Here is a 23,170-nt window from a genome sequence, read left to right as displayed (position 1 = left end):
AGCTTCAGGGTCTCAGTGACTGAGGCTCAGGCATCCAGGGATCCTATGGCTGAGGTTCAGGAACCTCAGGGATCTGCTGATGGAAACTCAGGCATCTCTGGGTCCTGGTGATAGAGGCTTGGGAACCTCAGGACGATGGTTATGGAGACTCAGGCTCTGAAAGATCCCAATGCTGGAGGCTCAGGTATTTCAGGGTCACGGTGATGGATGCTCAAGTACTCAAGCGACCCAGTGAAGAAGACTCGGGAACTCAACGATCCTGTGGTTGAGGCTCAGGAGCCTCAAGGTCCCAGTGATGGAGGCTCAGGTACCCAAGAGTGCCAAAGGTGGAGGCTCAGGAACCTCAGGATCCTGGTGATAGATGCTCAGCACAGCATGATCAGCCACCAGCCCTGGTGGGAGATGGGACACAGGAGCTGCTGTGAACACAGAACCTACGGAGGCTATTTCAATCCCCATTAAAGCCATTAAATACAGAACCAATTTGGAGCGATTCACGTGTGTGTCTGAACAACGTGAAACCTCATTTCCATCCCAGTGATTTCCAGGATACTCATGGTTTGCAGCTTCACTCCCTGTTTATGGGAGCCATGAATTTCTTCCCAGCTTTTGAAGGTGCAGGTAGAGATCTCCACATTTGTGCTTGGCTGCCTACATTCCTTCTTGAGGAATTAGGGAATTAGGGTAAAGATGTGATCCTGATGTGTTTTTTTTTATTTATTTTTTCTTTCTTTATCCATGAATCAACTTCTGTTTTCAGCCCTTCTCTGGAGCAGAATGAGCTTTTGTTTAAAGCAGTGAGCTGCAGAGATGTTGGCTTCTTGTGTTTATGTTTTCCATTTCCAGGCAAATCCCATCTTGGAGCCCCCTGAGCACAGGTCTGGGAACTGAACATCCCAACCACAGTGAACAGAGGATCAGAATAGAAGACTGCTTTTACACAGGGGATTTTGCAGCATGAGTTTGGCTTCTGATGTCCATCCAAAGCACGCAGGCAGAGAAGGAATGCTCTGTTTTCGGTCTGCGATCGAGTCACTGTTATAATTTTAGCTCCTCCGGAGCAAGGATGTAACCAAGCTGTTACCAAAGCAAAGCACCCTATGGGGGCTGGAGGAGGCAGGAGGACCAAACCTCCCCATCCACCAGTGTGTGGGTACCAGGACTCAGGGGGTGCCCCCAAACTGGTGAAGCTGAGCACCCAAAATCTGTGCTTCCTTCTTAAAAACCCCCAAAAGATTCATCCCTGCTCACAGACATCTTTTCCTGGAGGCAGAACTGCCCACAGAATTCCCAAGCTCCCAAGTAGGGAGGGCAGCCAGCACAAGAACAAACACAAAACCATTTAAAAATGTGACCAAATTCTTTCTGGGCATCTCTTCCTCTCTGAAACAAAACAAAACAAAAAATAGCTGATGCCACTTTCCCTTTGTAAGACCCACTGAATGGCACTGCTCAGTCAATAAGTCACAGATTTCTGTTTATTGGGTATGGTTTGCTGCTCCTCTCTTTGGCCATGTTGTGAAATTCCAGAGCCTCATTGCACTGAAAGGATTTGCAAATGTTTTTAGCCGTGAGCTGTTGAGCTGCAGGTTGTGCAGTGGAAATGTTGCAGTGAGTCTTTGCAGGTGGTGTTGCAATGGCACTGGCCTGGGACCAAGAAATGTGGAGCAGACAGTAAAGGTGGGACAATCCAAGGTGTCTGCAACGGGGACAGTGGGGACAAGGGGACATTGTATGGCCTTGTGTGGCCATAGCCAGAAGCTGGGATGGGGCCATTCAGTCCCTGCTCAATCCATTCCTTTTTCAGCAGGTGAAAGTGGAGGAGAGAAAACTTTAAATCTGTTGGCAAAGAGCTGGGAATGGCAGCACTCATTATTGCTCTCATTTCTCCCCTTCCCCAAATTCATGTATTTAGGTCTGTGTGCATGTGCCAGAAGCAAGACTGCAGGCAAGAAAAAGGGCAGAAAAATAGACATCGTAGCAGAAAACAGTTGCCCACTTGATAAATGAAGGTGGCTTTTCCTTTAGGATTGTGCAGCAGTTTCTTTTCCTGTTACTGACATTTTCCTCTCTGGTTTCCATCTAACCCAGGAGACATCTCCTTCCCTAGAGCTCCTAGTCATGCTATTATCAGCAAAAATAGGATTCGAGAGTTTGCTTGCCCTTGGGAAGGAGATTTCTTTTTTGAAAAAGTTAAAATAGCAAAAACTTTTTTGGAAAAGAAGCAACTTTCTTCAGTGATAAATAGCTGCTCAGCTCCTGCAGAGCAGGGCTGGGGGCTGAAGGATGCAGGATGCAACCCCTGGGATCCTGAGCTCAGCCCTTTGGGCTTTTAGGAGGATTAGCAGTGCCTCTTTGGTTTTGAGCTTGGATTTAAAAACCTGCCACCATCTTGCTTGAATTGCTCTTCCTTTTCCCCTGATGCTTGCCTTCTTCCTCGGACACAAGTTAGTTCTCACTACTGTCTTGTACAATGGTGCTACTGGAATTGTCTCTAATGGGAGCTATGCTTGGAGAATCCTACAGTCCTCTCCTTGGTGGAATTTTCCCTTTGCTTCTTTTTTTTTTGCCTTCACATTGCTCGAGTCTAGCCAACAAACTGCTGCTGCAGCTAAAATGATCTCTTCTGCCGGTATTTGGCCTGTGGCACTCCTCCTCCTGAAGATTTGTGTTGGCTCCTGGTCTCCTTCCCTGGCAAATTAAGAAAGAGTGCACTGGAACAGTCTGTCCAGGGAAGTAGTGGAGCCACCGTCCCTGGAAGTGTTCAAGAAATGTGGAGATACGGCACTGAGGAGCGTGGTTTAGTGGGCAATATTGGTGGTAGGTAGATGGTTGGACTAGATGATCTTAGAGGTCTTTTCCAACCGTAACGTTTCTATGATGGTATAAGATGCTCCATCTTCCTCTTAAGTACCTGCACAGTTCTCACCTGCCACCCAAGCAACTCATTTTGGAGAAACAGGTCTCTGGGACTAGACTGGTCAAAATGGGAGGCAGAGATCTCTTGGCAGCTGGAGTGTGGATTGAAGTCTTCTTTCTAATTCAGGGTCTTGCAGCTTGTGATTGGCCACCTTGAGACGTTCTCATGGTTTTGTGCTTAGGTTCAAGCAAGACAGGTCCATGCTACTGCCTCAAAAGGAGATTCCCATGCTGCTCTTCTCCCATGGTGAATCTTATTAGAGGCCATGTCAAGCAGAAAACTAAACCAGAATGAGAAAGAGGAGAAGGAGGAAGAAGAAAAAGAGGAGGAGAAAGGGGAGAAGGAGAATGGAAGAAAGAAAAGGGGAAGAGAATGGAAAAAGGGAAGGGGAAGAGAAAGGAGAAAGTGAAGGGGAAGAGGACATCAAGCACACCTGATTAGTGACTATTTCTAATATTATTTCCCTTCTCCTTTTTCCATTCCCCTTCTCCTCCTCCTCCTTCTACTTCTCATTTGCCTTCTCCTTTCCCATTCTTTTTTTCTCCTTTTCCTTCTTCTCTTCCTCCTCCTTCTTCATTGTCTTCCTTTTTAATGTTAGCACACATAAATATTTCCATTTTTTCAATAGCTCATATTTTCTAAGCCTTTGAAATATGGATTTCCCACTTCTTTCCAGATTCTCACCATTTTTATGTTTTTATTAATGTGTTTCCTTCAAGGCTCGATGCAGTGCTCCATCTGAGACCCACAGGTGCCCCACAGAGAAAAACTGCACTACTTTCCTACGGAGGATGCTTCTGTTAATGGATTCCAGGCAATGCTGGGGGATCCAGGGTTCCCAGGAGATCCCTATGCCTTTGGAAATTGGGAGCAGGTGGCAGAAATGCCAATGCCTCCCACTCACCCTTGTCATCAGGTCCCAGCAATCTGCTGGTGCAGCGCTTAATGAAGTTTCGTGTTTTCGCTTGTCTCAGCACGTTTAGCCACTGAGAGACTCCAGACTAAACCACGATGAGACCATGATTTCAAATGTGTGAGCAGCTTAATTGTGTCCTATTGCACACTTGTCGCTGGATCCGCAGTTCTAGTGATGTTTAGGGCCATTAGAGGGATTAGCACCATGTTTATTCTGGGTGGAATGAGACAATTTAATTTCTCTTAAATGTGCCACCCTCCCTGGGGCATTTTCACGCAGACACCCTGCCAGCCCAGCACCAAAAACCCACACTTGCATTTTACTGCTTTTTTAATTAAATTAGACTTACAAAAAAGTGTCATACAAGCATAGTGTTATGAACAAAGAACAAATGCCATTAATTCCTGCAGCTTTCAGATATGCTGTTTGTAACAGGCATCAATGAATGGGTAATTCTTCCTTACCGAATGCTGGAAAGGAATAAGAATTTATTTTAGTGACGCAGCATCCTACATGGGACTACTCCATACCTCAAAGCATGATGCTCTTATCTCTTTGCCATAGAAGATCCAGTTCCTGAAAAAAGTGCTGTCCCTGTTCCTCTGCACCCCTTGCCCATCAAACTCTCCTTTACAGAGCACCCAAGGAGACTCCAAAGAGCATCTGAGAAGCACAAAAGGGTGCCCAAGATCCTCCAGCACTACCTTGCTGCATACTTATCTTTTTCTAGTGATGTATTTTGGTATAGATTGACAAAACACTGCTTTCAGCTCATTTGTTCCCAACATTGGGTATTGTGGGAGGGGTGGATACATGGCTTCCCTCTGTTAAAAATTAGCTTTCCCTGTGCATGTGCTGAATTAATTTTAATTCAGAGCAGCTCATTCTTGCTCATTTATGCAAGCCACTCAAATCCCTCTGCCAGCACCAGGGAGGGAGCAGGCAGCTGGGAGCGGAGGAGGCTGCTTTTGGCACAAGTGCCAGTTCCTGCCAGTGTGAAGTGGTTGCAAAATTCTGGGTGAGGCCTGGCGATAAATTGATGCTGATCAGAGGTTTCCATCTCAGATCTGCCCTCTGGTGCCCCTTCCCAACCCCACAGGATTGCACAAGAGGACGCATATTTCCTTTTGCAAAGGGTTTTGGGGGAAGCAAACAGGCTCTCTGACTTTGTCGTGTTATGGCTTTGTTTAATGTTACGGGTTTTATTCCCTTAGGGAAGAATGGAATTATGAAGAAAACAAACTCCATGAGGATAATGTCCATATAAATGATTTTATTCTCTGCTTGCACTCAATTTTATAGATGTGCTTTGTAGGTACTCCTGACTTACACAGGTAGCATGGAGCCAAATGACTTTCAAGATGGAACCTGAAGACCAGCCCAGGTCATAAAAAAGTCCTTTTAGGGTGAGAAAGTAGGAGTAGACCTCAGAAAACCACCTGGTGCTCCTGAATTTGCCCCAGATTCTGGCAGGAATGGAGTAATGGGGCAATATATTGGTGGTTGGTAGATGGTTGGACTAGATGATCCTAGAGGTCTTTCCCAACCTTAATGATTCTAAAGATCTATGGTTCTATACTATAAAGTACCTTGAAAGTTGAAAAAAAAAAAAAACTGTCACAAAATGAGGCTTGCAGAGCCACTTACCCCTTTATATTGAGCAGGGGCCATGGTGGGGATGGGGCGTAGGGAAAGGTAGATTGTAGAATCACAGAATGGATAAGGTTGGAAGCACCTCTGAGTCCATCCGGTCCAACTTCTGCTTGAGAAGGGAAGTTCCATACCCAGGTGGGGCTGGAGATCTACAAGAGCAGTCCCTCAGGCTCTTCTCTGGGCTCTGTGCTAAGTAATGGGCTGAGGAAGCTCCTTGGCTCCAGTTGCAACCTGGGCCTCTTGTCCTGGCACTGGGCACTGCTGACTCCATCCTCTTGTCCCTCTCTGTATGGGCCATGAGTGGAATCCTCCTGCCTCTCCCCCCCCCCCACCCCCCCCACCCCAGACTGAGCAGCCCCAGCTCTCTCAGTAAAGCTACTCCAGGCCCATGGTCATTTTGTGACACTTCACTGGACTCTCCAATGGACTCCGACCTAGATGGGACTAGGGGATTTGGGATCAGAGAAGGGTGGGGTAAAGGGGATGGGGATGGGGACAGGGGAGAATCACAAGGGGTAGCTACATGAGGCTGGTGGTTGGAAACTGCTGGGCCACGCTGGGGTGGGAACAGAGGACAGCTGAAATAGCCCAGACTGGGGACAGGGAGCAGAGGGAGCTAGACCGGGCCGGGCTGGGATGGAAGAGAGAGAAGAAGGCGACCAGGCCTCCTTCAGGCTTCAGACTGCACGCTAGGCCGTAGCCTCCTCCGTTGCCAAGCAACACTCGCCACGACCCGCGGGCGTCACGTGATGGTGCGAGGTCACGTGAGCGGGCAAAGTGGCTGTCGCGGGGTGATGACGTAACGTTGCGTGGGGCGTTGCGGGAACGTTGCAGGGATGGAGGAGAGGGAGAGGCTGCGGAGGGAGATCCGACTGCTGCAGGGTACGGCAAGGCTGGGCCTGGGGGAGGCTAGGAGACCGTGGGGGCGGTTAGGAGGTGCATGGAGGGCGTGGGGGTAGCCGGAAGGCCCATGGGGTGCGTGGGGCCCGTGAGATTCGTGAGGTCCGTGGGGTGCATGGGGCCCGCGGGGGCATCCAAGAGGCCTCTGGGGTGTGTGGGGGCAGCCAGGAGGCCTGTGGGGTGCGTGGGGCCTCTGAGAGAAGTCGAGAGGTTCCTCGGATGCGTGGGATTGTGGGGGCAACCAGAATGTCTGTCAGGCCCGCGGGAGTAGCTAGGAGGCGCCTGAGGTGCGTGGGGCCCGTGGACTTCGTAGGGCCTGCGAGGTGTCTGTGGCCTGTGGTGGCAACCAGGAGGCCTCAGGGGGATGTGGGGCTCCTGGGGTTTGTGGAGGCCTGTGAGGGTAGCCAGGAGGCTCCTGGGGTGCGTGAAGTGCATGGGGGCAGCCAGATGTCCCTAGAAGTAGAGAGGGAGAAGGTTGGAGACAGAGAAGGGAGAAGGAAATGGTGCCCCTGGTTTCTTTGGCTGGAGATGGGGAGAGGAGAGTGCCCAGGGGTTTTGGGTTTGGGGAGAGAATCCAAGAGACCTGGCTGGGAGAGGGTAAAGGGTTAATGGAGACCTCAGGAGCGTTTCCAGAATGCAGTGCATGTCACCCGACTGGGAGGGACATGTCCCAACAGCTCCTGGTCATGTTCAGGAGCAACGTTTGGGATCCCCAGGTGGCACAGAAAAGGGCTGTGTTCCTCATCCTCATTCCCTGCAATCCTCATCAGCTTTGTGGAGGAGGAGTGGGTATATTTGTATGCCCTTTCCTTGCTTGGTGGAGCATCAGTGCTCATTCTTAGAAATAGCTTGCTCTATTAGTAGCCCCCCAAGGTAATTTTTCTGCATTAGGAAGGCTTTGCAGAGATCTACTTTTTCCAAGAACCCTCTCGTTGGGCAGCAGGAAAAACTTTTTCATTCTGGAGCATGATGACACCTAAATATAAGACTCTAAAATCCTTTAGCAGTCCCTTTTATTGAAAATGTTTTGTAAGCACTGGGCAGACCCTCCCTAATCCATGTGTGTTGATTAGCTCAGCTGCTAATTAGGAGCCCAAAGCACCAGGGGGTATGGTGATGTCATAAAGGGATGAAGGCGCAGTGACTCAGTACAAAGCTGAGGCTGCCTTGGAGCTTCCTCATTGCTGCTTTATGTTTCAGGCTTGCACTGTGCTAAATGCGTAAGTGTTAGCTGAGCCCTTCTGTCAGCCCTGCTCAGAGACTTCTCTGAAATGCTACCTGGAAAAGAAATCCGCATTTCCATTTTATTAGATTCCAAAAACAAGAATACAAGCATCTGTTTTGGTGCTGTCACACAAAAAAAAGAGCGTAAGGGAGCAAAAGGTGGCCAACAGCAGTCATGGAGTGTGTGCTGAAGGTCTGTTTGTACATCAGACCTGCGTTTAGCTGTTGTTCTAAACCACTTTTATTACTGATTTTCATGAAGATTGAGGAAAATAATTGTTTTAAAGTTTTTTCGTGTGTGTATTCTTTTTTTCATTTTCCAGCACGTTACCTAAAATCTCCCCAGTGTGAGTGATTGTCCTCATTGCAGCTTGAGGAAAACTCTTGCAGAGCTGTGATGTTGGAAACCTCCCCCTTGAGATTGGCAATTAACAGATGCTGTCTTCTTTTCTTCAGGCCTCATAGACAACCACAGGAACACCCATGGGGACGTGCCACGACCGCTGTCTTCTGCCCCACGGATGTGGAGCAACCCCACGCAGCCCCCCTTCAGCAGGAGGGGAGCATTCTCAGCCCGGTATCCCCAGCTGCAGCCTCCCAGGGACTTCCAGCCGCGCCGAGCTCACTCTTGGAGGAAGAAATACTCCCTTGTGAACCAGCCACCGGGACCAGCATGTGATGCTGGGAGTGCCACCATGCCCAGGGCTTTTGGGAGCAGCGAGGAGAGCCAGGCAGCTGTGCTATCAGCAGCATCCCCCGAGAGACAAGTGGACTTAACCACGGATGGGAACATCGTTGTGGGCATCCAGGTGACACAGAGGACTGACCTTGTAGGTACTGAAGGATTTAGTGATGTGAGTGCATATTGTGGTGTTTCGGGGCTTAAAACAGAGCTCGTTACTCCGGATGATGGTCATGTGCAGGAATCTTCCATCCCTCTGTACACAAATGAAGAAGAAGAGCCAAAGCCCTCTCTCTCTGTTTCGTTTAGCTCATCTCACCGTGTTGTCAGCTCATCGTACCTGTTTGACAAGCCCAGAAGGGTGCACCTGGCTGAAAGCTCCAGAAGTGCCAGCGAAAGTGCTGTCACTCTGAAAACAGAGCCACAGCTGCTGTCAGCTCTGCCGAGCTGTGAGCAGGCTCAGCACTCGACATGGTGGAAACCAGAGCCATCCGCTCCTGGGCAGTGCAGCTGGGAGCAAGTTGGGGACGTTCACAGAGAGCCAAAGCTCTTTGGAAATGCAGAGATGCACTCTAAACCCACTCAGGCTCTGACTTTGGCAGCTGCAGTGTCTCCAGTGAAGAATAAGTTTTCTGTAATCCCAAAAGCTTCCAGTCTCCAAAGAGCCGCTGCAGTGACAGTCTCCAGCAAAGCTTCAAAGTTCAGGAAAACTAATTACACCTGGGTTGCAAACCCTAGTAAGTGCTCTCGTACTGTGAAGAGATGGATCAGCCCGAGAGCTTCTGACAGTGCTAAGAAGATCACTGGTGGAGCTGAGAGAGGTTCAAAGATATCGCCAAAAGCAGATTTGGGAGCGAAGATGAAGAAACTGGGACTGCAGTCCAAAGTGGGTGTTTCTCCCAGCAAGTATAAGTGGAAAGCCTCCAGCTTGCAGACCTCGCCCTCCACCTCCAAGTCAGCGTTCAGGTGGCAGTCGGAGGATCAGAAGAGGCCCTCAGCCTCCAACCTGCTGCCTCCCAGCGATGCATCTGTTGGGGTGAATTCCTCCTTGGGCGAGGCTGTGGTTTCCTGTTATAAAGTGAAGAGTCGGACAAAAATCATCAGGAGGAAAGGAAGCTCAGGGTAAGTTTGTAGAATCATAAGGATTGGAAAGAACACTAAGGTCATCATGTCTGACCATGAACCTGTTATCACCGTATCACCAAACCATGTCAAGTTGGTGGTCTTCTTTGACGAACTGTCATTGCACATGTCCATAGGTTTTAGGTGAAGCCAAAACAGTTTTTTCTTTATGCCTTTGGGGCAGACGATCTCCTCTATGTTGAATAATGTGTACTGCACATAAGTTATGGGCATATGTATGAATGAAACTGCAGTGAGAGTTGTTCTATATTGGTGGGTCTGTTTGCCTTTCCCTTTCCAGCTATTGTGACTCTGTTCTCTATTGAGGAAACCTGCTTTTCAGGGTTGCAAGGAATGGTATTTTAATTGTTTTCTCAGTCTGGGTAACTCAGAATTTAATTTTTCAAACAGAGCTCATCTCCCATCCCTTTTCTCCAAAGACTTCAGCTCAGCACTCATGAGACTTCTCCGCGGCCTGGATAACAGACCAGTATTCAAAGAGAAGGAGATAGGTGCCTTCCCTATTGATTTATTTTCAGCCTCTCAGAGTTTTGTTGTGCTGGAGGCTGGTGAAAGGAGAAGAAACTTCATCGCTCTTTTGTTATCTGTGCCTGTAAAATGTTGTGCAGAGATGGAGAGGAGACAGAAGCTGAGCTGTGCAGCCTGTATGTGCTGGAAAGAAATGCTGCCTAGCTGTTAATCTGATAGATCCACAATGCTCTGCTCTTAGTGCTGTTCTTTTTGTGCTGTCCACCACTGTATCCCAAGCATCCTCCCTGGAGGTTCTTACTCCTCTCCTTGTAGAGCTGGTGTCAGGTTTGTGCTATTCTGGGAAAATGCATTGTGCTGAAGCAGCTGAGATTCTCCTGGAATGAATTCTAGCCCATCCCTGTGTCTGATAGGGACAGAGCACAATGGGAAAAGATAAAAAATGAAGCTTGGCGGAAGGAAAAGGCGTATGGGCAGAGTTATCTGGACTGGAAGTGAAGGGGAAATAGATAAGGCGTTGGGATCAAACTTTCTCTGAAAGTGTTGTGGAAGTGCTGAGAGGGCTTACTAATGGGAAAGCTGTGTTCTGTGCTGATGTTTTCATCAGGGCTGGATGCAAGCCCAGCCTATGCTGCAGGGAAAGGATAAGTGGGATGGAGTGAGAGCAGTGGCACAGATATGTGACCTCTGCTATGGGACTGGGATGTACCTTTTCCCAGGTCCTCCCTTTGGATCCCATCATCCCTCTGAAGGGCAGCATTCCCTCCTCCACATCTTCTAAACAGAAGTGAGTTGAGTTTGGCTGTCAGACACCTCATGCTCCATCTGTGCTTTGTCAGAAATTCCTCACATTCACTTATTTACTAGCAATTTTCTGTTCAGTGCTACTTACAGGGGAGCATTATGGAGGAGAAACAGAGCTTGGTGACCCTCTGTCTCTTCTCAGCTGTTGGCAAGGGGACCAAGTGAGTTTCAGTCACATCTCTACTCTCTTCTAACAGTCTGGTATTTGCATTCACAGCTCCCCAGCAGATAAGAAGAGCAGCCTCTCACCCACCACACCACTGAAAAGCCCCTTCCATCCCAGGAAGAAGAACACCCTGCGGGGAAAACCTTCTGTGACTCCGAAACGCTCCTCGCCCAAGGGGCTGGTGCAGATCACCAAGCACAGGCTCTGCAGGCTGCCGGCTGCCAGGACCCAGGGCTCCTCCAGGGAAGGTAGGAACAGGCATCCTGAGGGCGCTTGCTGAAAGCAGCTCCAAGAGAGGCTCCTGGAATTGGAAAATTGGTTATCACGTCCTCTGGGAGGCAGATTTGCTGTTATTGGTCCTGGAGCAAACTAGGGAGAGTTCTGGCTGGAGTGAGGCTTCTGCCTTAACCCAGAGCTGTGCTTTGACATCTCCAGACAGGGCCATTTCAAAGCTTCCTTTTTTGTTCTGAATGCAGTTTTGCTAGACGTGCAAGCATCATATTGCAAGATGCTCAGGGAAGTGAGAGAATGGCAGAGGCAGTAATACATCTATAAGACCGATCTCTCTTTTTGCACAGGAGAAAAGCTTGTGCTTTTCATGTCGCATCATGAGATGCTCCTTTCAAAGTTACCTAGGACACTTGTGTCCCAGTGAGATGTCTCCAAGAGTCCTACTTTTAAATTGAATATGGTTAAAATTGCAGTTGTAAAAGAAATACTGGGTACCTCATGGTTTGGGTCCATAGTCAAGAGCAGACATTGACTTCTTGGGGAGGAGGGAGCATGTGAAGCAATGTCATGATGTTTCTGGCATTGAAGTCAGGTTCTGCTGTTTAGTGTCAACATAATCACCAACAGTTTAATCTGAACTGGGTAAAAGCACATTTTGATTGTGTGCCTACACTGAACTTGCTGGCATACTGATGCTATCATAGGTGTTGCTTGAGTAGAGAAAGAGCTGCTTGGGCTACACTATAGCTGCAATCTGCCTCAAAAGGTAAAGCTGCACTTCTATTACTGAATGTGATTAAAATGAGATTATAGTTATGTCTTGTTCAAATAGCTCTGTGTTAAGATGTTGCTGTGTTTGGACAGACCGAAAGACAGGAACAGGGGCTTGTGATTCAGGAGAAGGAAGGTGTTTTTTTTTTTTTTTTTTTTTTTTTAGGGGAGGAAAAGAAAAATGTAAGTTTAAAAAAATATTATTTTTACTGTGTGTGTTTGAGGAGGGATTTGGAGGAATGGAAAAGATGCTGCGAGGAGAATTTTGGATCTGGTGCTTGAAGATGCAGATGTGGCTTGTGGGAGTTGCAGCGAAAAGTGAACATCCATGTAACTGCATTCGTGCTGATGCTCCACCATTAACTTCCCTGATTTTGGCGTTGAGTCTTGCTTCACTGAGTGATGTCAGCTAACATCTTGGTGTCTGGAGAGGGATTTAGGGTTGCAACAGCATGAGGAAATTGAGATGTTGTTCACAGGGCTATAAGCTGTTCTGGTGCTCGGGACCTGAGGTTAAACCACATCTTTGCTCCCTGTGTAGCACTGTGGTTCCGCCTACACAGACCAGAGTTTGCTCAGCTGTGTGCATCGTAGTGGGGAGCAGAGGAGGTCAGAGCGCTGCAGCTTTGGGAAGGCTCCTAGCTGCCATTGAGGCTTGTCTGAGGCTTAGCAAGCATCTCTTCTTTTTATCTGTCAGCAGAAGTGTGTGCCCAGCCAAAACGAAGCTTCACGTAAGTTGAGAATATACAAAATAGATCAAAATCTGCTCTCCTGGGAGCATGACTGTCAGCTGCCAGCAGCCTGTGCATTTGGGGAATGTGTCCTGAATCCTAGTTCCTTGATTGAAGGTAATGAATGGTCCCATGGTAAAAAGATTTATATCTTAAGCCATGTAGGCCTGAAAATATGTAGATATTGCAGAAATACAGCTGTGTTCCTGGCTTTTATCAAAGTGGAGGAATGCAAACAAAGAAGCTTAAGAAAAGGAGAAAAATGAAAAATAGGGCTGGAAGTCACTTGGGGAGAGCATTTAGTTCAGTCCTCTGCCCAAAAGAGGATCAAATGATCAAGGTATTCCTGATGCATAGTAACAAAGCCTGATTTATGAGATTGTGAGCTGTCAAAGTGACTTATGTTATTTTTCACCTTGGATCTGTGCATTTTGCAGTCTGGGCTGATAAGTGTGGAAATAAGAATCTACTTTTCAGAGGCTGTTGTTTATGCTGTGTGGCTCTTTCTTTGCAAACTGCAGCACCTGCTGTAAAAACATCTTGATTTGGTTCTTAAAAGTACTGGGATCGTATGCCTAGATGGCTGCTGGTGTTCTTACCTCTGCTGTACCTCCATTTCAGGGATCCCACAGGACTTGACAGATGCTCCTTCGTGTGCCATCAGCAGCTCTGCACAAGGAGGCAGCTGCCAGGCAATGCACAGCTGCTTTGCTTCTTCAGCTGGCAGAGAAATTCAGCAAAAGTCCTGACAGCTCTGAAATTGCAAGATGAACTTTGGTGGCGCTTGGTGAAGGCTGAGCTCTAAGTTCGTGAGCTGGAAGGCTGCGACACTTGTGTGGCCAACGAAGAAGCTGTTGGGTGCTAAACAGGGATGGGATATTTTCAAGGCAGCGTTCCCTAGTTTTATGTGAGGGCCTGGGTGGGACTTGGGGCAGCTCAGGCGTTCCTCATTTGGTATTCATGGAATGGGAATTCGCAAACTGATGGCAGTGCTCTTGGGATTGTTTTGGTTGTTCTCACTGTGAGTGTCACACTTGGAGCTGTTATCAGTTAACTCTGAAATATTCATCTGATGAGGAACATGGGATGAATAGGAACACTCAGAATTGGGATATGTCCCAAACTGAAACTGATCTGATGGGATGGCAGAGCTACAAAGCATTTCTAATGCAGGTACCTGCATAATCCACGTGTTACAACAGAGGGTTTGTACTAGGGCTGTTTGTGCACAGGAAGATCTCAAATGCGTGACCAAAGCAAGGAGGAATGGAAAATGTTGAGCCAAATTAATGTTGATAAAACAGCCTTTAGATTTTGGACTTCTTGACCACTTAGTACTTAATATTAATGAGCCATTAATATTTAAGTGTTCTTTTCTTTTTCCTTCCTGTTTAACTTCTTAGGCTCTTTTTGAAGGGAAGGAGAACTTTGAGATAATTGCTTTGCTGGAAGTTGTGAACTCACTCAGGTGCCAAACCCTGTGGCTGGATGAAGCTGATGGCATCCCAGGTTATTCATGGTGTCCGCTTCATTTGGGATCTGGACCAGCATATTGCAGACTCCTGCCTATATGTCATGCTTCCTCTGTGCATTTCTCTATAGAACGGGCAGGTTGGGCTGTCTTACCTGGTATAGAGGAGGTATAGTTCAGTAATTAAGATCTGAGTGGAGTGTCCACTGATTGCAATTCCCCCAGCTGTTGTGTTTTGTTTTTGGTATTGGCACCAAAGGTTTTGATGCAAAGAATAAACCTTGGACTCCTGCTCAGTCATTTACTGAGCAACTTTCCTGCCAATAATGGTATGTTGTAATTATGTTGTCTAAATGGCAAATGTCTATCCTGAATTGGCTTTCCCTTGTTTATTTGTTACAGCAAACAGCCAACATTAATAAAATAGGGAAGTGTGTGTTGGGATGGCACTGCTTCAGTCTGCTGTCCATGTGCTGTTGGATGAGGTTGAGTGGCCCCAGTTGGGTTTTTGCCAACTGGAGATGGGGTTATCCCCCAAAATGTGGCAATGGCATTGCTTTGTGATCCATTTGAAAGCCAAGTGGAACTTTTAAGTGACTTCTGCCTGACCCAAAAGTGGTGGCAAAGGGATATTCCTGCTTCTCCCATATTGCAAGTGTGGATGCAGGAAAAAACCCCTTTTATTTCTACCAACAGGCGCCCGGGAGCAATGGGGGTAACATTTGGTGTCTTGCAGGGTTAGGCCCCTTCTCAGCTCATTTTTAATTAAAGATAGGTGAGTAGTTGCAATTGCAAGCTGCAAAAATCAATGCTTGCCCTCCATGCAGCGGCACTGCTCTGGTAGAATTCACCCTGCTTGGACCTTTGGCACTATCGTCTCTTATTCCTTTGGTTTTTCTATAGGATATAATAGAATTAATGGCTTAAAATGACTTTTTTTTGGCAGGGATTGGGTGTGAGAGGGTCAGGAGAGCCAGGCTGTGTCTATTCTTTGCATGCCCAACATGGGAACGTGCCCGAGAGCTGTGCGACGTGCTCCAGAAATGGGGAGGATTTGGGATTTTGGGGATTTTCCTGCTGCCCTTCCTTCCCCACAGCCCTGCAGAGGGCACTCGTGCCCCTCGCATTTCCCCAGCCCACCTTTTTCTGGTTATTGATGGCCTAATTTCGTCTTTATGTGAAAGAAAGCAGATATCAAGTAATTTGCAGCAATAACCTGCTAATGCTGGGCCAGTATCAAAACTCCCATGTTCATTTCAAGTGGCAGATAAAACACTAATATATAATTATCCTTGCAAATTGGATTGTTTTAAATAACCAAAAGGCTATGGCCAGGAGAAAACTATCCCATTTCCCTTGAGTTACTATTGCGGTGTAATTGCTGCGTTCAATCAATTTCTTTGGCATTAGAAATTCCATCACAATCAACATTAAGCTTTATTCATTGTGATGGCTAAGAGCCGGGCCATTTCTCCTCTTTTCCTTAACTGGCAAAATTAATCAGGGAAAAGATTTTAAACATTTACCCGTGCGAAAGAGGTCAGCTCTGCCACTATATTGCTCAGCAGATAAGGGGGCTAATAAAAAGAAAATTGAATTACTAATGATCGCCAGGAACAGAGTATATAAAACCTGGCAATCGCCCGGTTCAGGAAAAAGGAGAATCAATTTTCTTCGGACAAGGTGCGCTCATTTTTTATTTTGGCGCGTATTATCAGCAATTTAATTTGAAAGCGCATAAACAGGAGGAAACAGTTAGAAAATAATGAGCCCGAAGGTGTAAAATGCTGCAGGATATATGCTGTACACAATTTATTTGGCACAACAGATAATCACTTTAATTGAATTCCAAACTGCATTGTTCAGCAGCGGCGCGGGCTGAACCCGCGTCGCCTGTGGGGATTGCGGAACATCACAAAGATGCTGGGGAGAGGCTGCGTGGTGTCTTTTCCCCTCTGTAATGTCCCCTTGCAGGCAGGACGTCTCAGCCCAGTGCCCAGCGCTGCTCAGGCACAGTCACAGCTGGCTCCGAGCAGAGAAGTGCAAACGAGTGTCTGCTTTCTCCGAGGGTGGATTGCATCGCTGTGTCAGGGCTGAGAATTTAGTGCAAGATCATAATGGAACTCTTCTTAGGGTTTGGGTTGAGGCTTTGTTGAGCTGGGTTTGTTTTGTGGCAGGACAGGGGCACAGCCCTCCGAAATGTCATCATTCGTTTCTTTCTTCTTTTTGAATGAGTGGCTCACAACTTGGCCGTGATTCATTTCCAGGATCAAAGTAGCAATAGTTTCTATCGCACCATTGGCTTTTTATTTTATGACTTCTGCCCCTCGCCGCTGTAAAAGTGCTGTGAAATGTGATGTGATGAGGAGCGGCTTTGGGGCCGCTGAACCGAGCGCAGCACGCTCCTGCAGGGCGATCGTGCACGGTTCCTCCTCGGCGTTGCTGCTGAGCAAGCAGGATGGGATGCATGAGCTGTGCAGCGTGTGTGCATTTCGTGGTGGAGCCTTCCAGCCTCCTGGAGGCTCGCTCGCTTGGCATCGGGTTATTTCGCTGCTGACCCAGGGGTGAACCTTCAGAGTTCACAGAATCATCGAGGTTGGAAAAGACCTCCAAGATCACCCAACCCATCCTCGCCGTGTCCCTCAGTGTCACATCTGCCCTTCTCTTTAACACCTCCAGAGACGGCGACTCCTCCACCTCCCTGGGCAGCCTGTTCTAATTACCTCTCTGCTCTTTGTCAGAAGAAATTTTTCCTAATGTCCAACCTGAGTTAAACCTAACGACCTCCTCCTGGTTTAAACGGTCTCCTGCTCTGCATATTAAAAATATATTCCAGAATTTTATTTTATTTGTTTAAGCAGTGGCTTTTGGATTACACCTGGGAAACTGTGGGAGGGATGTGTTATGGTGGGATGTTTGCCGTGCTGCACTGTGGAGGTTCACCATTTAATTCTTTTTCTTCCTTTTCTATGATTAGGGCAGCAGAGTGGATTTGTGCTGGGGTGTGAATGGTTGGATATTAGGAAAAAATTATTTTCAGATTGGTAAAACTTTGGAACAGGCTGCCTACTGAGCTTGTCTCTGGTGTTCAACAAATGGAGATGATGTACTGAGGGACATGATTAATGGGGTTGGGTGGGGGTTGGACTGAGTGATTTTAGAAGTCTTTTCCAACCTTAACGATTCTATACCATTTCTCAGCTCTTTGCCTGTTCAGAGCGCTTTCCAGATGTTAACTAATGAAGCTTTACAGTGCTTTGGTAAGATGTTACCATCACCACTGTGCGAGTGCTTTGGGAATGGGAAGTCAGATAGATGGAGAACTGTAATGGTGACCTAGTGGCCCTGCAGATCTGTGGCCAGAGCAAGAATTAGCTGCAAGTACATCATAGAATTGTTAAGGTTGGAAAAGGATCTCCAAGACCATCAAGTCCAACCCCAGCCCCTCCCCAGTGTGCCCACTAAACTGTGTCCCCAGGTGCCTCCCCCCCTTCAAAATACGTCTTTCCTGTTTCTCCTTACCCTTCTTGTGCTCTGCATTGAGATGAGAGAACAGTTCATGGTACCAGCTTCCTCCTTGTCTTCTGTTATCACCAGCAGCATTGCAGCTGTGTTCTGTCAATGTATTGAATAGAAGGAAATCCTGTTTGCACTTGCTTCTTTCCAGGCAAATATTCCAGCAGGATTCATAAGACCTTGGATAAGACCTTCCCCCTTCTATTTGCAGAAGTGGGATTGGAACTTTGGGGTTGGAATGAGATGATCTTTGAGGTCCCTTCCAACCCAAGCCATTCTATGACTCTGTAAGTATCTACATAATGTTTAATTACAATCAGCAATGGTCACCTTTAGAAAAATTCCCCAAATCCTCATTTCTTTCTCAACTTTCCAAGCTTTGTATCATGAGAACATTGGGATGGGCACTTGGAAATGACCAGCAGCAGACATAGAAGGAGCTGGGTTGCCTTACTCGTGCCCAGGCAAGTGCAGAAAGTCAACAGGGCGTAAATGATGAGCAGTAAGTCATGGCTGGCATCTGAATGCTCAGCTGCTGTTAATTTTATCGATGCTGGCTGTCCGTATCCCTTTGTCAGCTTTGTGAAATCTCAGTGTTGAGTTTTATACCTCCTTCTCTTTTCTTCTTGTAACTTGTAATGCGAAGGCCTATCAGTAAATAGTTGTAAGAGGCAGATTCCTGTATAATAAAGTATTTTTTATTTTTTTCTTTCCAAATAAGAGGAAGTTTTCTTTGCTTTACTGTCATCTTGCTTTTTATTTACCCTTCAGTGAACTGCACCAAGTGCTGCTCCTGTTTGCAAGTGACATCTCAAATTGCATTACACGAGTGTGACACCTCTATGACGTCTTATGAAGAGTCCCTTTTCCTTCAAAGGAAGATCTTGTGTCATGCACAAAGCTCAGGACCCCTCACATTTCTCCCTTTTCTTCCCCACTCCATCGTTATTCTCATCTTCTGTGCAGATCCAGCTCATACAAACCTCCTTGTGCCACTGGAGACCACCAGGATAATGGCATTGTGCTGCTGTATGTAGGTTGACCTTGCCCATAAATAATGATTTTGGCAGGTCTCTGGCTTGTCATTTGGATCAGTGAAGGAGTGTGTCTTGCGAAGTGGCTGCTTGCTCCTTCGCAGTAATTGGGGAAAGTTCACATAGTTGGCTGTTTGCCTGCATGGGTTACGTCAGCGGTCGTAAGTAACAGTGTAGGGTGTCTGGCTTCACTTGGCATTTACAGGTGACTTGTCCCGAGCTGCAGAAGGAACTGCAGGCAGCCAGCAGTGGGGATTCTGTTTTCAGAGAGCTCTTTTAAAAATAACATTCTGCTTTGAGAGAGGGAAGTCGGTGTTGCTAAATGAGGAGGTGTCGCAGTGGGGACCACCTTATCCTCAGAGCTCAGCACGCTGCTTGGGGTTGGGGTCAGAGGCAAGAGGGACCACAGTGTGGGAAACATCTGGATGGAAGTGTGTCAGGCATGTGATAATAATGCCCTGTTGGATAGAGATGTGTGCATGGTGCTGAGTGCACATCTGGAACACCTGCAAACAGACCATAAAGACCAAGTGATGACAGTCTAGGGAGCAGGAGGGGTTGGCATGTAAACCACTCTGCTCTTCACATAGAATTGCTTAAATTATTCCTAGTTGTGTCCATTGTTTCTCCCTTTCGCTGCAGAATTCAAATTGTGTGCTTGAAAATAATCTCTCTGTACGTGTATCCTCTCTTTCCAAGCATCTCCTGTGCCTGTGTGCAGTGCCGACTGCTATTTGACTCTGAAATTCTGTTTATAGCAAGCGTGTCTTTGGGGACTAATATATTTATACAACAGGAAGAAATATTTGGCTTTGGGGATGTTTGACATCCTTTCATTGGCTCTGACCCTTGATATTTTCAAGCCCACGGGGGTCCTTTGCTAAGATTTCAGACCTTTCAGGGCCGCAACAAAAGGAAAACCTCCCTTTGGATAAAGACTAAAGAGGAAAAACTAAAAAGAAAGCAGTGAGCACAGCGGGACGTGCATCTGGCTTGTCCTCCTGGGGCTGCATCGTGCCGCCCTGTTCCTCCAGATAGCACATCCCCAGAGCAGAACAGCACAATGTAGCTTTGGTCATCTCGTGTTGAGTGCTAGATGTCTCTCCTCGCTGTCATTTTTATAGTACAGTTTGCAGTTGCTTTATTGAATGGCAGAGGTGATAAAATGAGTTGGTTTTTTTTTTTTGTGCAGATGCTCCATCTGTGCACTGAAGTTTCCACTGCAGGTGCAAAAAGTGGACTGTGTACACTTGCTGCTTTGACCTTGAAGGCCGGGTGTCCTGGAATGGAGCAGAAATCATATTGCATGACCTCTGTTTGCAGGTGTAACAGATTGCATAGCCCTCTGGATATCCTCAGGGTGAGAAATATTCAAGCAGTTTCATCAACAATCCTCTCTGTTTAAGAAATGCATCTGAGGAAGCTGGGATGCTGATAGGTGGTTTTTAAAACACAGTTTTCAACCCATCTGGCTCTGATTGTGCTGAATTTCAGTGCTGCTGCCTTTTATCCCTTTGATTGTCCTTCCTTGTGTACTTAAAGTCAAAAGAAGGAAAAGAAAAGTGGGCATTTAAGGCACTTAAATACGAATGGCTCTGCAGCCTGGAGCTTGACAATGAGCCTCTTCCCTTTTGTTTCCTTTTCTTGCTATTTTCCTGCACCTAATATGCAAACTGACGGCAAGTATCCCCAGCACGGTCACAGCTGAAATTACAGATGTTTCCCCGGCTGCGAGCTGATGTCTGCGCTGATACCAGAGCGTCCTCCGCAGTGCTGTCAGAATACCCAAATCTCGCCCCAGCGCAAATGTTCCACTCCCTGCAAAACCTGGGTAGGTTTCTCTGTTCTGCTTTCTGCTTCCCATTCTTCTCCAAATCCCCATGTACAGCTCTTTTCAAAAAATTTCCTTTTGCAAAACCTTCCCGTTTGATTTTCCTGGGAATAACTTCATGCGACGATTCCCCCATATTGCTGCTGAGCAGAATTAAAGCTCTTCACTCGTGGATCTGTTTGCTTGTGCTGGGCTTTGTGTGCTCTACAAAGCGGTATAAATGAGTAATACCCCTCAGAATATGTAACAGATGCATAAGTGCACCTGGGGTAAGTGCTTTGTGGGCCTGACAACATCTCCTGAGCCCTACAAAACTGTGCTGTCGCAGCACTTCCTGCGGTTTCAAGTTTCTGCTTCACTCGAAGGGAATGGGGGAAATGCATTTACTTCAGTTGTCAACAGGAATTTCGCTCCTGCCCATAGGGGATTTGAGTTTGAGGATGGTTTCATTCTCTCTTATGCCTCTATAATCCACACGTGTGCAGTTTTTGCTAGACTTCTATTTCGGATTGCGCTTGGGGTTGTTTTGGATGGTATCAAACAGCTGGCAATCTGGAGGTCCAGATCTGTCCTCAAAAGCAATCTTATGGGTTATTTGTCCTGCCCTCAGGCGTCTGGAAGTTGCAGGAGAACATTCTTGAAGTGTTAGGGTGGGAAATAAAACCCAAAGTGGTCACAGTGGTGCACTGGGGAAATGTCCTGGGACAACTTGTCCTGAGATGGAGCACAAAGTGCCCAGGCTTTGAGCACTGGCAAGCATGTATCTTCCTTTCAAGCTTAAAAAACCTCTCAAAAACACATTTTGTGAGCCCACGATTATTTGCCACCCATTTTTAGCCTCGTGTCAAAAGCAAGCAGCTCAAAAGGTGCAGTGTAACTCAGCTTTGCATTGAAAGAGAGCAGCACCCACATTCTATGGAGATGTATGGGAAGGTCCAGCTCAGGAACCATCCTGAGAAGGTACAGTGGGTTGTGTGGATGTCCCACCATATGTTACTGGAGAGCCATGCGTCTTCATCTGCTGGGGGATGCTCTGGATCGTCTCTTGGTTGACTTCAGCTCTGAGGTTTTTGGGTGAGAATTATACTCTTGAGTCCCAGGTACTCAGAACAGCTTCAGATTCTGCTTTTTGAAAGAAATCAGTTCATGTCTTTTGAAGAAGCATTTTGAAGATGAGTCCAATCTTTAACGGTCCCTTCCAACTCAGACAATTCTGTGATTCTCTGATTCCAACCTCTTGCCCAAATGGAGTTTTTCTTGTTTGGGTTTAGCTATTGATTGGTGAGCTTCATCTAGAAACAATGGCTTTGGCTTGGTTTTTAGGAAAAAAAAGGTGCTTTGTATGGAAGTATCCATTATCAATGAGAAAAATCAAATGGGGATTTGAGAGGGTGAAAGGAGTTCAGCAGAGATACCACTTTCAGTGTGTATATAGATGTGTGTGTTCTTAAAATAAGATTTACTCTACTATCTCAACATTAACTGGGGCATTTTACAGTGCTCCCCTCCTGTGAGCTTCCGTGATCCATCATTTCCCTGCTAGCGTGCTGTAGTGGCTGTTAGATTTTACTACACCAAACACTGTAAAAGGGCATTAGAGCAGTTAAATCTGGAGTCTTGCTTTCATAAGGAAAAAGAAAATGCTGAATTAGGCAATGGAAAAGGCAACCACAGCGATACTTTAATCTTGCATAAATTATCAGAAGAGTCAGAGGCTAGCAATTTTATGTATTGTTATAGCTCTGCTAATTAATTATTCCAGAATAATCGATGTTTTAAAAAAAAAAGTTTGGTTCTTTTCTGTCTTAATGGACTACAGTATTTACTTTCAATATGGTGGCTGTGGTTTTTTTTCCTGGTTTGGTAATGCTTTAATTTAACCTCCTGTTACCAGGGGGTTAATGCATTAACTTTCCTAAATATGTACAGTCCAAATGATAACCAAACAGAGAAATATTAATGCAAAAATTGTCGTGGGTCTAACAGAGTTGAATTTGGAGAGAGAAATTCTCGACATCTAGGGAAGGTTGAATCTCCACTCTGAGTTTTTGAAGGATGAGATACATTAAAGAAGCAGAGGAGTTATTTAAGAGACTGTGAAGTGGTTTGCAAATTGAGATCATAGAATCATTAAGTTTGGAAAATAACTTCTAATATTGTTAAGTCCAACTGCCAACCCAAGACCACTGTGCCCACCATAGAAACGTTAGGGTTGGAAAAGACCTCCAAGATCATTGTCCAACCACCAACCCATCCCACCATGCCCACTGAACCATTTCCCCAAGTGCCACATCTCCATGGTTCTTGAAGATTTCCAAGGACGGTGACTCCACCACCTCCCTTGGCAGCTTGTTCCATTGTCTGACCACTTTTTGAGATAAGTAATTTTTTCCTAATATCCAACCTGAAATGGTCCATGCGCTGGGGAGAGCTGTGTGACTGGAAGAAGTTGATACTTTTTTAAAAATAAATGATGAAATTCTGGCCCTAGTGAAATTATTTCGCCTTAAACTTTTACACTTATGCTTCATAGTGGATATTTTAAGCTTTAATGTTTGCTTTGAGTCATATGTTTGGACTAGAGCAACCAGGTGTCATAGTATAGATATGGATACCTATATAGTTATATAGGAAAGTGAGCAGGGGAATTTGGTAAACAGTCCTATTAAAATTGTTACACTAACAGTCTGTTAATCTGACAGATTCATG

General features: G+C 46.5%; 1 protein-coding gene across 4 annotated transcripts in view; it reads left to right on the top strand.

Annotated features, from left to right (window-relative positions):
- Positions 6,229 to 23,170, top strand: part of ZC3H3 (zinc finger CCCH-type containing 3) — a 162,833-nt gene continuing 145,891 nt past the window's right edge. For all 4 annotated transcript variants that reach the window (XR_002435289.1, XR_002435290.1, XM_021387474.1 and 1 more), the window contains exons 1-3: positions 6,229 to 6,371; positions 8,070 to 9,417; positions 10,928 to 11,124. Coding sequence is in view for 2 of the 4 variants with exons in the window: in XM_021387474.1 (XP_021243149.1) it covers positions 6,326 to 6,371; positions 8,070 to 9,417; positions 10,928 to 11,124 (1,591 nt within the window). In the remaining 2 variants the exon portion in view is untranslated. The remainder of the gene's footprint in view (positions 6,372 to 8,069; positions 9,418 to 10,927; positions 11,125 to 23,170) is intronic.

This window comes from Numida meleagris, chromosome 2 (genome assembly GCF_002078875.1).
Source record: "Numida meleagris isolate 19003 breed g44 Domestic line chromosome 2, NumMel1.0, whole genome shotgun sequence".
Taxonomy (NCBI): domain Eukaryota; kingdom Metazoa; phylum Chordata; class Aves; order Galliformes; family Numididae; genus Numida; species Numida meleagris.
Note: the sequence above shows the minus strand (reverse complement) of the source record. Positions and strands in the feature narration are given on the sequence as shown.